The following is a 16,253-nucleotide window of genomic DNA, read 5'->3' on the forward strand; positions in this document are numbered from 1 at the left end:
AATATTTTACTGCAAATAATAAGATTGCAGAACTCCAGCTAGGAAGTCCAATTTGGGGACAGAATATAAGTATCTTTCACTTGAATTTCAATAGAATCTGTATTATTGACTCTGGTCTGCTAGAATACAACATTGTCTATGCTATACTTCCAGAAATGCTTCCAGAATTTATGTATTGTAACTCTTAAAAGCTTTTCTCTTCCTACATGAAAATAGTCTTTCCTAATTAATATCATAAAATGTTACAGCATCACAGTAGCAACACTGCAGTGAATTGTTCCATATTAAAGTGCTGTTTCTACACTGTTTTCACATGCTTCTACACAACACTATCTTCAATAGAAAAAGGGTAAGAGAGCCAAGGTCAAGACCCTAGGTATGCTAATAAGGATATTTCTCTTAAGTTTTCTTCACTGGAAATGGAAAAACGTGGAATTACTCTAATGGGGAAATTAACTAGGTGATGGTTATTTAAAGTGGCATCCTTTGGTGGTCAGCAGAAAACCATTACATCATACTTGCATGAACAAAAAGAGGATGGGTTAAAAAATTCCCAGAAGAGCAGGAAACAAGTGACCATGTGCAAAAGTACAGATAGCATGCAACAAAAAGAAGCCTAGTAAGCAACTCTCAAATACTATGCCTAGAGCACAGTGTAGTTATTTTAAATAACATATACCATTATATACAATAACATATGCCGTAGAATACTTCATTTAGCAGTCTCTTGACATATGGAACCATGAGATATAAGTGTTATTAGATCCAGAAATGCTTCCCAGTTCTCTGTGCTAGATTTGTATTGTGGTTATATGCTGAAGCCCTATCAAGTTCAATCATGGGTGTGTTCTGCTCACCAGCTAAAGAAAAGATGGGCAGAGAGGCTGCAGGCTTGGCAAAGCACGACTCAGCAAGTCCCTCAACCTAACTGCCCAGAAACTGAATCCTAAGGTACACCCAAATGTGTCATCTGTACACAGCAACAACACACAAGACATCACTTAGTTTCAATTTACTAAAGATATATGCTCTGTGCGATTTCTTCAATAGAAAGCAAAATCTAGAGGTTTTCAATTAGTATTTAAATACTAATAACTTACTTTTATTTCCAACCAAGGCCACAAGTGGCTGTGTTTCTGATTCTTCAATCACTTTTTTTACTGCATTGTACCAATCTTCTAAATTTTCAAAGCTTTGGCCATTGGTAATATCATAAACCAAGAGAATACCCTAAATAAATAAAAAAATACATTTAAAATGTTACTGGCTAGAAAAATATTAAAATTACAAATTGTAATAATTATCATCATCATCAAATAAAGCATTAACAAATAATGGCATTGCGTCTCTTGAGGAACAATCAAGGAATTACAAACTTCTGCAATAAACACATTTTATTAGAGTATTTCTCCTGCATTCCATGTGTACCAAATTCAAACACTAACTGAACTACAAGGGCAGAAAAACTGGCAATTATTCAGTAAAGAATACAATTATTTATATTAGAAATGCTCCAAAACGTCTACATTTTATGAAAAACCCAAAAAGCACTTCATACTAGTAAAAATCTTATTAGAGGACTTTCATTTTAGCTGAAATTATTGTTAGCTTCACTCTTCCATATTTGAAAAAAATGAAAAATAAAAGCAGTTCAATCATACATTTCTGCATGTTGCCAGACTCTAGCATCTCTGCTCTCCTCTGGGAAGAAAGGCCAGATGCCTTCCTTCACTGTTGTAAAGGAAAAGCAAGAAGTACTGTGAAACTTTAACATTTCAAAGGAGAAACCAAAAGTGTGGTCAGAAATAAAAAAGAAGGGAGTGTCGTGTACTTCAGAGGTTTTGGGCCAGGTTACATGTAACAAATACTCAAAACAGAGATTACAGAGCTAGTATTTTATAATCTAAAGCACAGCCTATTAATAGCCCAAATAGAAATTAAGTAGGGGAAAAGGTGAACCAAGATCAGCTCTCACAAACCACTTTCCTCTCAACTATTGAGTCTTCTGTCCTTGCTTTCCACTACACCCTAAAAAAGTTTGTTGTAAATGAGGGAAAAAGTCAGAATTGGCTTCTGTTGCACTTGTTCTCATGGTGTTCACAACTGCAAAGGAAAAAAAAAAACCCAACAACTGCAAGCTGTTCCTCACCAAAAAAAAAACAAAAAACAAAAAACCCCACAAATATTCTAAAACACCCCAACACACTGCATACAAAATTAGCTGGTTCAATGACCCACTGTCAATAGAAAAGATTTTTTTAAGTCAAGTTTTTCAGCCAATTTTCTGGGCCCAGCTTTACTGGATAGTTTCATGAGGAGTGTCTTAGGTCGTAGAATAGAGTGCACACTTAGTGAATTAATTTCACAGCTGACAACAAACTGGTAGAAATTGCAAGATTATTTGAGAAGAATTTAGATCATATGATGAGAAACAATCCAAAAATAGGATGTAATTCAAAAAGTACCATGACAAGTTCAAAGGAAGCAATAATCAACTGTTCAATAGGAAACATCTGGCTTTGGAGCAAGTTCTGTACAATAGGATCAAGGAGTTACAGGACATAACAGTTGAATATGTCAAGCTTACTGAGATCCTTTCAATTCCTATTTCACTATGACAACGATACAAAACTCTCTTCTCCTTCAATGCCATCAACTCCTTGGCAAAATGAATTCTTGTTCCATATGCTTATACGGTTTCTACTAATTTCTGAGGAACTGCTTTCACTAGTTCCTTCAAAGAAATTAGGAATTATGACACCCATTTTCTTCCTTGCTATCTTTCCTCTTTTACTTTACCAATCAAATCAAATATGAAACATCCACTTCCCTTTCCCAGCTTTTGAACAATTTATTCCTTAATATCTTGAGTCTCAGTTAACTTCTCCTGGCTACATTTATAACTACCCAAATCCTGGGCATATACATATTTGTCTTTCATAATATAAGCCAGGATCTAGGAATGACATACTGATGCTATTACATGCTCGGTGAAAAAGAAGAAACACAAGCTGAAGGACAGGTATTTTAAAGGTTAAAAAAGCCCAGACATAATACTGGAAGTTGTAAATGAGAAGGCACACATGGTACACCTTCATCAGTGATCAAGTTCTCTCACCAGCTTTCAGAAAAGCAGAGCAGACTACCTAAACCATCTTAAGTACTGAAGAGTTTAATCAGAGTGAGATGCAAGATAAAGTTAATAAAATCTGAGCATTTAAGGTTGGCCAACTGTTTCTAACTAATTCTTCATCAAAATGCTACTCTGCTGCATGTCCTCTAGCCAACCGTGGCCCACCTATGCCTTTGGAAGAAAGGGTATTCACAGAGGATTTACTGTGAAAGAAATTATTGAACAAAGTTTGCAACTACAGTTCCTCTTCTCCCTGATCTAAAACATTGTCTCTAAAGCATATTCTGTTCTTAACCAGTCTTTTTTTGAATAATGCTAATGTTTCCTAGACTTAAAAAAACAAATATGGTGGATAAAACATCTCAGAGATGGGAAGAAATGGGAAAAAAAAAAGAGCAGTATGGCTCCAGGTCATACAGGATGCTTCTTGCTTAGACTTTTGCCACATTTGGACTCTATAAACAACTTAGCACAACACAGTTAATTAATGAAGAACTAGTCATCACTCCATAGCTAAAATTTATTTCACCTTTTTTTATTTAGCACAGAAAGCCCATCACTGCTTTCAGAAAAATATATCCTGTTTTCCACAAACTTACAGTTCATGGAGCACAGAATGACTAGATAATATAAAAGCTGTTATGTCTCTACCTAAGGTGGAAAATTAACACTGGCTTTTGTTACAAAAAATAGTGAATTTCCCTGCCATTTAGAAGGTTTGAAATACATGGAGGACAACATGCCAAGAACAGCATGTTAATTCTTTAGTCTCCAGCAACGTGGCAAATAGTCCCTGCTTGTGTAATTACACTCTGGTAAGAAAGACATTTTGCCTCCATTAGTGCATATGTGAGTGGGTTTTGTATTGGAATTATAGAGTATTTTCAAAAATAGGTCACTGGAAACTGAAAATACTGCAGAAATTATTTGCTGGTCTTTAGAGAAGGTAGAGTCTGCAGTACTCTTATTCTATTAACAAGCCAATTTATGAGGTCACATATGCCAACTCTTAAAGATACTTTAGATACAAGGATGGGGGCAGCAATTACAGGTAAGGGATGGGAGTGATTCTGAAATATTTACCACACAAATAGCAGCAATGATATTATACAGCAGAACTGTGATTATGAAACTGGTGTAACCAGACACTAGAAAATCAATGTTTAAAAGGTGTCAAGTTTATGTCAGGATTTGTCACAATAAAAAAAAAAAAGCTAAAGAAAACACTAATTAAGACCATGTGTTCTCTTCTTCAGTTTTATCCTCAGCTGCCCTCTTATTATTTCTGACTCTGGTATATGGGAACTAAATTAACTTTCGAATTTCATTACTATTCATTAAATACAAACCCCCAAAATTCTAAATTTTTTTCTAGTCACAGAATATTCCATTTAGCAAAGAGCAACTTCATTATGATATCTTGCACATCTGCAGAAATGCTGTTTTTACAAGTGAAAAGTTTGCAGTCTAAATATACTTACCAACTGTTGTCTGTGCTGACTACAGTCACATACATGCAGTTGAGTTGCCATCACTGAAGGAGCTGTCAGCCCAGCTGTGCTAACTGACTCTATGATTACTCTTAGACTCTCAAGTCTCAGATCATAGAATCACAGGGGTTGGAAGGGACCTCGAGAGCCCATCATGTCCAACCCCCCTGCCAAAGCAGCTCCCCAGCTTGTATTGCACAGGTCGGTGTCCAGACGGGGCTGGAATCTCTCCAGAGAAGGAGACTCCACACCCCCTGGGCAGCCTGTCCCAGGGTCCCTCACCCTCACTGGGGAAAAGTTCTTCCCCATGTTGGTGTGGAACTTCCTGTGCTCCAACTTGCAGCCATTGCCCCTTGTCCTGTCCCCACAGACACTGAAAAGGGGCTGCCCATTTCCCCCTGCATCCCATACTTAAGATATTTATAAACATTAATAAGGTGCCCCCTTCTTCTTTTCTCCAGGCTGAACAGCCCCAGCTCACTCAGCCTTTCTTCATGTGGGAGATGCTCCAGGCACTTAATCATCTTAATCATCTCTGTAGCCTCCTCTGGACTCTCTCCAGGAGATCCCTGGCTTTTTTATCCCAGGGAGCCCAGAACTGGACACAACACTCCAGGTGGTGCCTGACTAGGGCAGAGTAGAGGGGGAGGATCCCCTGCTTCGACCTGCTGGCCACACTCCTTCTGATGCTCCCCAGGATCCCATTGGCTCTCTTAGCCACCAGGGGAGGTAAATGTGTCAGTTTTAATTGCCACTGACAGAAAGATTTTTATTAGCACATTTCATTTATAAAGACTGAAGTGCTCTTTTTCCCCCAGGTTTCAGAGTTTTCCTGACCCATCAGTGACATTCAGCTACCAAGACAGGATGCAGCAACTATGTGGTTCTGAATGAGCAACACCAGAGAAGATTTTAAAAGGGGAGGTAAAAAAGCAACTGCTTCAGGACAGCAAGTGAATTGCTGTTTGTCTAACTGCAACCACGTAACCAAATTAAATAGGTTCCCATCCTCAAAGAACATCCCTCCTAGCATTCTATTTTAAAACATGGCACAAGAAATCAGGGACCTGAGTCAAAAAATGGCATCTTAAGTGTGACAACCAAAAGATCTACCCTAGGTAACTGATGAAGCTCTCGTTCAAAGAGGAGGAAACCTCCAGTGACAAGGTTTGCAGCAAAGTATAGATGGATGCTTCACTTTACTAGCCCTGGTATCCTGATCAAATTTCAAGCAAGATCAAATGAAATGTAAACTTTCTATTACGTTAACTTTCTCAGTTGCTGTAGATTCTCAAAACTTCCACTTCCAACTGGTCATCTCCTGAGCAGAAAACCAAGAATCCAGCCACTTGTGACTTCAGAATCTCATGATGATCAACCAGATGAAGTCTATTCAAGGTTCTCAGCATCTGCAAATACTGGATTAAAGCATGATGCATACTGTAGGCACACTGCAAGCTATTCTGCACGTGTGCCTTACATTTGAATGATTTAGATTTGGAGAACACCTGTAGATGAACACAATTTCTGCAACAGATCCAAATCATCTACTCAAGTGTATGTGTACAGCTTGTGTACTTTACAAACAAGATGTTTAAAGTCCCAGTCACACCACATATGCTGTCCAATTGCAACACACCACCAGCACACATACTTCTTTTGTAGCAACCTTAGTTGGAATCACTCCAACATTTTAATGGCTTTCTTGTACTGGGGAGCCCAAAATTGAACACTGCACTCCAAATGTAGCTTCAAAAGTGACAGAGAATGATAATCACTTCCCTTGATTTGCCTGCTTCATTCTTACTGATACTGTCCACTATTCAATTAGCTTTTACCATAGCAGGACTGCATTTGTTCCCAGTAGGTCCCCCACCTTCTTTTCTCCAAAGCCATTTTGCAGGATGACTGATATTGGAAAGGTCTTCTAGAGGTCATTCAGTCTAACACCCCTGTCCAAGCAGTGTCATCTACAGCCAGTTTCCCAGGACCATATCCAGATAGCTTTTGAATATCTCTGAGCATGAAGACTCCACAAGCTCCCTGGGCAATCTGTGCCAATGCTTGATCAACCTCAAAGTGAGAAAGTGCTTCCTGATGTTCAGAGAGTGTTTCAGCTTGTGCTCATTACCTCTGGTCCTGTCAATGAACACTACTAAGAAAGCCTTGCTCCACCTTCTTTACACCCTCTCTTCAGGTATTTATCTATATTGAGCTTACTCTTGTCCAGGCTGAACAGTCCCAGCTCACTCAGCCTTTCCTCTGAGCAGAGATGATCCAGTCCACTAATGAGCTTCATGGCCTTTGACTAGATGCTCTCCAATTTGATTCCCAGCCTGCATAATATTATTCTAGCCCAGGTGCAGGATTTTGTATTTGTCTTCAGTGAACTTCACAACTTTTCTGTTGGTCCATCCTGTCAGTTGGTCACAATCTATCTCCTTTCCAGTGTGCAAACTTACAAAACTTCCATTGTGCAAAGAACTAGTAAAAGACATGACTCCAGTAACAACCCCTCAGAAAATAACTCAAACCAGGCACAAGTAAGACATTGAGCTATGGACCATCTCCCTTTAAGTCCCACTGTCTACTCATATTTTCAGACTCCTCTATCTCTACATTCTGTCTATAATAATATTATGGGAGACTATGCCAAAGGCCTTGCTAAAGTCAAAGTAAATGACATCTGTTGTTCTCCTCTCCAAAGAGCCAATCATCTAACCACAGAAGGCAACCAAGTTGGTTGGGCACAATTTACCCTTGCTAATTCCATGCTAGGTCCTCTCAATTACTTTCTTGCTGCTTTGCTTTCCATTCACAAGAATTTTATACATACTTGAAAGCTTTTTCTTTCTAAATACTCTTTCTTGTTCTACTTTCTCTTTCCTCTTCTAAAAAGCTACAGATGTTCAACATGAAATAAGCTTCTGCCTAGAAACAAGCTGAAAGTAGTGCCTTTCCAAATCATTCATGGTGTTTCATGAACAGATGAAAATAAAGATAGTTTTATGTGTCTTCAACAGGTGCTGTCACAAAGCTAACAGAAAAGTGTGTTGCAAGTCAGCTTTGATGATAAGAAACCTATTACAGACATTGGCAATACCATGCCAACAATGGGGGAGAGAATAGTTCATTAAAAGATTAGGGTTACAACGATGGTTGGGGGCAGATTAAAGGAGAAGAAATTCAACGTAGTTCTTTTGTTAATGTACTCAGAATTACTAAAAATCAAACTTTTTTAACTTTAGGCTTACTGATAGCAACTTTTTCACTACTTTGGGGCACTGGTATTAACTTTTTGACCTGCTATTGCTGATAAGAAACTCCTACGTTTATTACCAAATTCAATACAGAAAAGGTTAATAGCCTTTTATTTCCTTCATTGAGTTTACTTTGGGCATATGGCAACAATTTGTGATTAATCAAATTCCTCTGTCATGGAAGCCACTTTCTCCTGTTGCTTGATAGATCTTTAACAGGGCAGCAAAATGTTTTTTATTAAAAAAATAATAAAATGCTATAAAACAGATGCAACAGCTAAAAACATTCAGACTTTTTTTGCAAGTGACAAAACGTTAAACTGACAAGTTTGTCTCTATCCTATTAAATAATAAATCTTTATCTCCTTAATTAGCAATTCCTGTGTTGTACTTATTAGTACAAAGTTTCTGTCCAATGAAAGTTATAGGATTCTATACTCCTACTGCTTAAAGTATTGGGGGAAAATAGGCCTGTTTGTTTTCTTTTCAGATAAATATAGCATTGTATAATAAAACATGTTATGCCTATTGTTCTCATTACAAACTCCAAATTAAGGAACAGAGTACATTTTAGGATCACTCATGTTAAGAACTTTGGCATATACTACATCCTCCTAAATCATCTCAAAACTCAAGACACTGTTATAATATTTAGATCTTACTTAATCCTAGCATTCACTTTAAGTTACTTAGTTAACCTCAAGATAAAATTAATTTTCATTGGATAGGAGCTCTGCAAAAATATTTAGCTACCTGGTTGCCTCCTTTTGTTTGGCCTCCTATAACCCCTGTTGCATGTATGAGTTTAATGGTGTAGGATTGCTCTTAATTTCCTCCTTCTACTTTTTCCCCCCAGGAGGCATCTGTTCTAAAAGCAGCCACTATATCTACCATGTGGATATCCAAATAGCCTTTCGTATAGACTGTGATTGCTTTCCTTAACTCAAGACACAAAGCACGGAAACATACATCTGTTCTGGAGAGTTATTCAGATCTACAAATGTGCACCCTTGCTTTGCTTTTTAAGTCAGCTCTAAGAAATTAGCTATGTACCAAAATTAGACTTGAACACTAGCATCATTTAAGTTTAGGTAAAGCAGAGAGTCTACATTTTTGCAATTTATAAAACAATAACCTGTAAGGCATGTATAACTTTAAGAACAAAGTTGCAGTGAATTTTATAGGATTACTGTATATTCAATTATCATCATTTATACTGTACCTGAGCTCCATAAATATATTTATCCAGCATTTTGCCTCCTATTGTTTGCCCTCCTACATCCCACACTTGAAGAGTAACATTCAAATTTCCTAAAAAAGAAAATGACACAGACATTGTGTAACCTAGAAAATTCAGATACAAATAAAAGATACATTATCAGTGCATATTTCAACACCAAGATGACTTTCATCTGGAAAAAGTGTCACTTGTGTCCAGCTACATCATTAAGATGCAGTAAAGCTATAGCTAGATATTAAGATATTTCATATTAACAGAAAAGAATCGGAGTTGCATAAAACATTCCTGACTAGAAATTGTGTAACATACTTCACTGAAGAAACATGTAAAACTTTACTGAGAAAGTTTTATAGCACAGTACTTGAAATTGAAAGGTTAATACAATTAATACCAACTCAACCACATTATTTCACATCCTATGTCCCTTTCTCATCCCCTCTAAATTTTCTTTACAAATCTAGAAGCAGGGACACTCTAACTGCATTTTGGTAGTGGTGCTTTTAGTACTAGTTAAAGAATTGTAATTAACATGGGAAAAAAAAGGGAATACTGGCAGACATCTAAGGTCAGGAAGCAAGTTATGATTGTTTTCTCCACCCACCACCCCAAAGCAGGCAAGTAAACTGGACATGATTTACAGAATTTTATCTTCAAACAATCCAGACCAAGAGTAGATCTTCCTTTCTACTCTATACAGTCTCTAAGCTACATTGAAACTGTAACACATTTTCAAAAACTAAGTAACAAAAAAAAAGCCCCAGAGTAAATACTGAATATTTAATATCCAACAAGTCATACGCATTCTGCAAGCTAATAACTCAGAAACCCACAGACTAAACATACACATGGCAACCTATGTCACCACATGGATACAAACACGTTAAAGTATAATTTGGCTCATTTTGCATGGTGAGAACTGTTTTCAGAACTGTGCTGACTAGCTGGAAGCACCAAAAACTGACACTGTGAGGCCTGATGAAATTTTCTCTAATCTATATACAGCTCACATGACTTACATGTGAATTCTACATACTCACAAATAATCAGAACTGCCCATTAATTTTATTCCTAGATTTAAAAAAAGTAAATGCAACAAATTCCACATTGCAATTGAGAGTCAAGTGAAAACAAACATACTCTTTCGGGCTGCTAAAAGAGATACATTCTTAATTCAACTACTTTATGTTTTGAACAACTTATTTTATACAATGTGATCTATTCAGCCAGCAATTCATAACTAGCATATGAACATTAGTTATGCTCCATGGAAATGTATCATCCCAACACTTGGTGAATATAAACAGCAAATTAGAATTATAGAGCTGAATATGTGCTACTTGTGTTATTAAATATACCACATTATATTTTTACAATGCATCTTATTTCAATCTGGCTGAAAGCACAGATTTCCTAAACTGCTACTCTGGCCTCAAATATATTGAGATGCATGTGAGACAATCTACTCACAGAACTTTTAAACTACACTGAGTTTTAGCTAATACTAAAGATAAAGAATTTCTACAGGGGGCTTAGTAAATACATCATAAACTCTCCAGTTCAATAAAGTCCACCTTTTATAGGAAGCTTTTTTGTTTTGACAGTGTGTATACTACGTATTAATTAATTATTTTTAAAGCTTAGAACATAAGTGACTACAAACAATGCAGGAAAGTCTTCTATAAAGCATCTGGTGTGGACAAACTCCTGAATCTGCAGTCTGAAATGACAATGCATCATCCCTGGGTAAACAAACTAAACATGTTCAAAAGCTTACCATGCTGCAGTATTCTACTTCTAACTCAGTTGTATGTATTTTACTGGAAATTTACCTTGTCATTCATGCCAGCTACTTGCTAAAAAAGCTTTATAAATATTATCACTTTTAAACTCAACAATTTTCAGGTGTCTCACTCGGTGTTCAAATGTCTTTAAAAGTTTCTAACCGTTTTTCCTCCTAGGAGCAGTCCTCATGCACAGCATACTGGGCTTAATTTCATGCAGTTACCAGGATACTATCTGAGCAACTGTAATGCAGGAAATTAAATAGTCTAACAGTGACTGAGCAACTTAAAAATCTACTATTACTAATTATTTGTTTTCCTTTACTAACAACAGAAAAAAAAGAAACCAAGGGAAAAAAGGTTGAAATGTTCTTTTAATGTGAAGTGGTTCTTAATTAAGACCTCATTAACTAGTGAAATTCACACTGATCATTCCATGTGCAACACATGTCATTCTCCTTTTTTTTTCAATTCGGTCCTGTGATATTTGCTTTGTGCTCAGATTCACTTTTGAGGGAAGGAAAATAAAGATGTCAGGATCATTCTGACTGAGAGAAAAACTCCAGATGATTTGCCTACCAAATATTTAATTAAGAACTATGATAGAAGCACATGAAGCTTTCTGCCAAAGAGTTTGCAATCTTTTATTTTCTCACAGATTTAAGAGGAACATACAAACGAGAATGACAAGACAAAAGGAAGTGTGCACAAGATGACAATTCTTAGAAACAAGGTTAACATACCAATAAAAATAACTGAAGAATCCTATAAAAAACAGTATGTAATACACTGATAAGGAACAGAAAGCCACTAGCACTTCTCTACACTGTAGAAAATACACACACAGGCACAAAGTTAAAATAACTGAGGCAACACAGCACAGGTATCTAGACTATTTCTGGTATGAACTGAAGCCACTGGGCTGATTCAGTAGTGATCCTGCAGAAGTATAAGGTTAAGCAGTGCACCAAGTAAAGTGCTGCACAGTCAGGATGGAACTAAAAACACGAGTCTGCCCACTTCTGCACTGACGACTTAATAAAAAAATCCTTTTAACAGAAGAATCCTGTTTACTGGACTGCACCCACAACCTTCCTAAAAGTATTTGACTATGGCTCTTAAGAGTATCTCTCTGCAGACCCTCTGACTAACAGATACGCTATTTAAGCTGTAAAATCTGCACCGTGGCTGCATCCAGACTATACAAGATACTGCAGGAATAAATACACCAAAATTGATTTGCATTTGAAGAAAAAATATCTTGAGCCAACTGCATGCAGAGAATTTGTCAACAGTTCAGCACTGAAAGTCATATTGTTCAAAATTAATCAAAGCATTTACTATTTGTATTAAACCGTAGTGTTTTAGTATGCAAAATATTTAATGTTTTCACTGCAGAACTGTATCAGTTACTAAAACAACTGGAGACAAATACAGCTTTTAGTTTTTAAAAAGAGAAGGAAAAAAAACCAGAAAAGCAGTGCAGTACTTTAACAAGCTAAAATGCATTTCTGATGTAGGCTAATGAACACTTCTGCACAAATCTAGAAATCAGTAATTTTAACTTCTGAAATCTTTGCTTACTTTTAAAGAAGAAAAAATAAATCAAACACTGAGCCACAGTTGTTCATCAATACTCCTGCTAAATAAGAGAAATCAAGGCGCTTTTTTTCCCCCTACTGATTTACACATTGTAATTCCTGTGCAGTGGTATGAATTAACCTTTCAAGTAAACACAGCAGCTCTGCAAACCCGGAACTAATCAAGAAATTAGAAAAATCCTCTTACTTAAGTAATGCTTCCTATTCCAGTATTTAGGAATTTTACCTCCCTCCTCCTTCTCTTCCCTCCCCCTCACTCCCCACCACTAGTTCAGCTTACCTATAAAACACAGAAATCCATATATACCTAAACACATCCACAGGCATAGGCAAAACCAGAAAGACAAACCACAGAAGAACGCTCCTTCCTCAGTATGAGCCCATTCCAGGAACATTACTATTTTGTTAGTGATAAACAAGGGAAATAGATGTACAGACTTTGCTGCTGGTTTGGTGTCTTTTCATCTACATTCTGAATTTATTTAGAAAATAAACTAGAAGAAAGTAAAACATGAATGAATCAATAGTTGAGAATTTTCCGAATTTTCTACTCAGCAAGAATATTTAGAACCCCAGTAATGTACTAATAGCTTCTGTATGCTTAACAGCTGGAAAAAAACTTGCAAAATACAAGTTCTCAGCATGCACACTGCATGATTTGTGTACACATTCCACTTGCAAGTACTGCTGTTAAGTATTAGGCACACTGGTATTTTTAGAGGCATGAGCAGGACAATAAAAAAATTATTCTGTTGATTTTATGGAGAAATAAGCACTGAAATTTGGTACTTTATCACTCACCAGGTACTAAAAAAAGTAGAGCAAAATGGCCAAACCAAAATACTGAATGCAGGAACAGTCTGAAAAGATTATTCTGTTTCACTTAAGAAAATATATAAACATGATCAAGAAATTATTGGCAATGTAATTTTAACAAAATAAGTTCAAGAACTTTATATATTTTCTTATAACTTCAGGTTGTAGTTAAAATGCTTCATTGCAGGGTTTACTTCCCTCCTCACCTTCCACAAAGGAAAAACAACTACAAACTTGTACCAACTTTATCAAATCTCACAACTTTTGATGATTACCATACTTTTTCTAACTTCTGATTTCTCAAACCAGAAGAGAATGCATTTCATTAAATACTTTCACGCTAAGAAATTGAGCAACCTCAGGTAACTGAAGACTTATTTTTACCCCCCCAATTGTTCAGAGGCAAACTTCTACCAGCAATTATTCTTTTACAATTATTTCTTTGCATTTTCCATGCAGTGTACTGGAACTGGCATCTAAATAGTTTCTTTGCCGTCGTGAAGTGAAACATCTTGAATGCTCAAACTGTATTTTTATGAGTGCCGAGGGACCCTAAATTTTAGTGGTCTATTAAATGCCAGCAATTTCATGCTGCCTTGCATAAAACAGCATTCACATATTAGAGCCCTGCGATTCCATAGCTACATTATGCTTCTCTCACACAACTCAAATACAAGTTGCATATTTCATTTAAATAAAAAAAAAAAACCCTCCAACATTTTTCTTTCAACATGCATATACTTTTTTTCAAGGAATATCTTTAAAAGTTCCATTTCATTGTTGCACGTTACACTATCCACATGGACAGCAATTACACTCAAGCAAAGATAATACAAATCATGAATAGCATTCCTTTTATTTGATTTCAGTGTTTTACCAAAGATATGCTGCAAATGCATAACCCTTTGTCAGCTGGCAAGAACATACTAACATAATTTTCTCTGAATAACCTAATTTACTTTGCCACAAAAAGCCCTGCACTAAGCTTATTTAGCATAGATTACTCTGAAGAATCTGTTTTTGTGAGTCTTGCTGCTGCCCAACCCTTCACTGTTCATTTTTATTCTCTTACCTGGCAACGTTATCCTTTTCAAGAAGAAGTCCAGTCCTATGGTTTGTTTGTATTGTTTTCCAAATGTCTCTTGGGCAAAACGTGTGGCTAAGGACGTCTAAAACAGAACAATATCAAATTAGGTTGTCATTTTAAAGAGAAAAAACGATGTTAAAGCAGAAGCATGACATACAGTTAAGCACTCTTTAAATCAATGCATTCAGGCAGTCTGCATGGATGGGGATTGACAAGCATTCAGCCAACTTCAACACAGTAAGATAACCGGCAAAGACTACTCATTCACACAAGAAGCACATATTTCCTTTGTATTTCACAGGCACTGTGATAGTCATATTACAAAATATTAGACAGATTTAAATGACACTATCCACACTTGAAAAGCTTATTATTGTTTAAAGGGTTCATTTCTAATACAAGGTACAGAACAGGCCAACTTTCTGGGAGGGTAGAGAGATCGGGACAGTGGAGAGTCCCACAGGAGCTCCAAGGTGTGGCAGGATTCCTGCCACTGCATATCAAAGTTTCAGGATCAGGGATTACATGAAGTGTAAAATAGGAAGACTATTCCTTGTAGAAAAATACACTCATGTTAAGAATGCACTTTTGTAGACACATTCCTTTAAACAGAACTTTGGAAACATTTCTTTAATTTATATTTTTGGGGGTTTATGAATGTAGACCAACACACAGTTGAACTATATAAAGAATCAGCTTTTACTACATAAAAGAATACACATCTAACTTACATAAAGTAATAAAGCATTTTTATTCTTTCACTAGCAATTTAAGTTCTCTAAGCAAGGAATAAAAAAGAAAAAAAAAAGAGGGGCAGGGAGGGGAGGAGAAAAAAGCCCCACAATCTAAGCTAAAAACAAAGGAAATAAGAAAAGAGCAAATTACAAAGCATGCCAAAGTTTGTATTGTGGAAAAAGTTAAATACTATACTAAAAAGGGAAGTCACATAGATACAACACATCCTACATCAAATTAGTGGCACACGTATACAAATCTCTTGCTGACATGGAATATAAGACCAAAATAACTGCAGGGAAAAGAAAATCTAAACATGGGGGGGGGGGGGGGGGGCGGTGTGCATGTGGGTGCAAGGGGCAGCCCAACAGCCTCACAAAACCCTTACACTGTCAAATAACTCAAAATGGTTAAGAAAGATTTCAATTTTTTGCCAGCTTTTCATTCATCAAGACCCAAAGAGATGAGTCACTTCAATTGTTATTAGAAACTGCTGTTAGAGAATATTTAGTTTAAAATGCAAAGCACAATAAGGCCAAGAGATCTGAAAACTGAGAATAGGCAAGCTCTAATAATAGAACACTTATAAAAAGAGATCTAAATTATGCTAAAAAAGTCAAATGTATGCAGAAAGAAAAGGTAACTTAGTATTTTTTTCATAAAAACATGGGTCACCAGAGCTCCAGCATTAAAGCTCTAGTATGAACAGGCAAACATTTATCCAACTATTAAACTACTTGTGAAGTAAATAGCACAAGATTTATTGTTTTCTTGTTTCTATATCACTTTTCTATTCCTATAACTGTCGTATATATTTTGGTATCAGAAGATATGCTTAAGAAGTAATCAAAAAATACATTAAGGACTATGGCAACATTTTCACGTACTTCACTGAACTCAAGACCTGAGGAGATTAAAAATAAATAAATGGGGGGAAAAGCAAGTAAACTAGAAATAGCATGAATATACTTATGTGTTTATATCATTGTGGAAAGGGTGAAGACCACAGAGGATGAATCGTGAGAAGATTTTTCTGCCTGCAGCTACGCAACAGGAATGGTAACAACATGAAGAAAATAAAGTTCAGTACAGATTTAGACTTAGTACAAA

General features: G+C 36.4%; 1 protein-coding gene across 1 annotated transcript in view; it reads right to left on the bottom strand.

Moving 5' to 3' along the window:
• Positions 1-16,253, bottom strand: part of RAB28 (RAB28, member RAS oncogene family) — a gene marked incomplete at its 5' end in the record, with an annotated part of 61,642 nt that overhangs the window by 39,942 nt on the left and 5,447 nt on the right. The window contains 3 exons of the mRNA XM_084266713.1: positions 1,101-1,230; positions 9,106-9,194; positions 14,394-14,490. Coding sequence (XP_084122839.1) covers positions 1,101-1,230; positions 9,106-9,194; positions 14,394-14,490 — 316 coding nt within the window. The remainder of the gene's footprint in view (positions 1-1,100; positions 1,231-9,105; positions 9,195-14,393; positions 14,491-16,253) is intronic.

The sequence above is a fragment of the Gallinula chloropus genome, assembly GCF_964237585.1.
Source record: "Gallinula chloropus genome assembly, chromosome: 7".
Lineage (NCBI taxonomy): Eukaryota > Metazoa > Chordata > Aves > Gruiformes > Rallidae > Gallinula > Gallinula chloropus.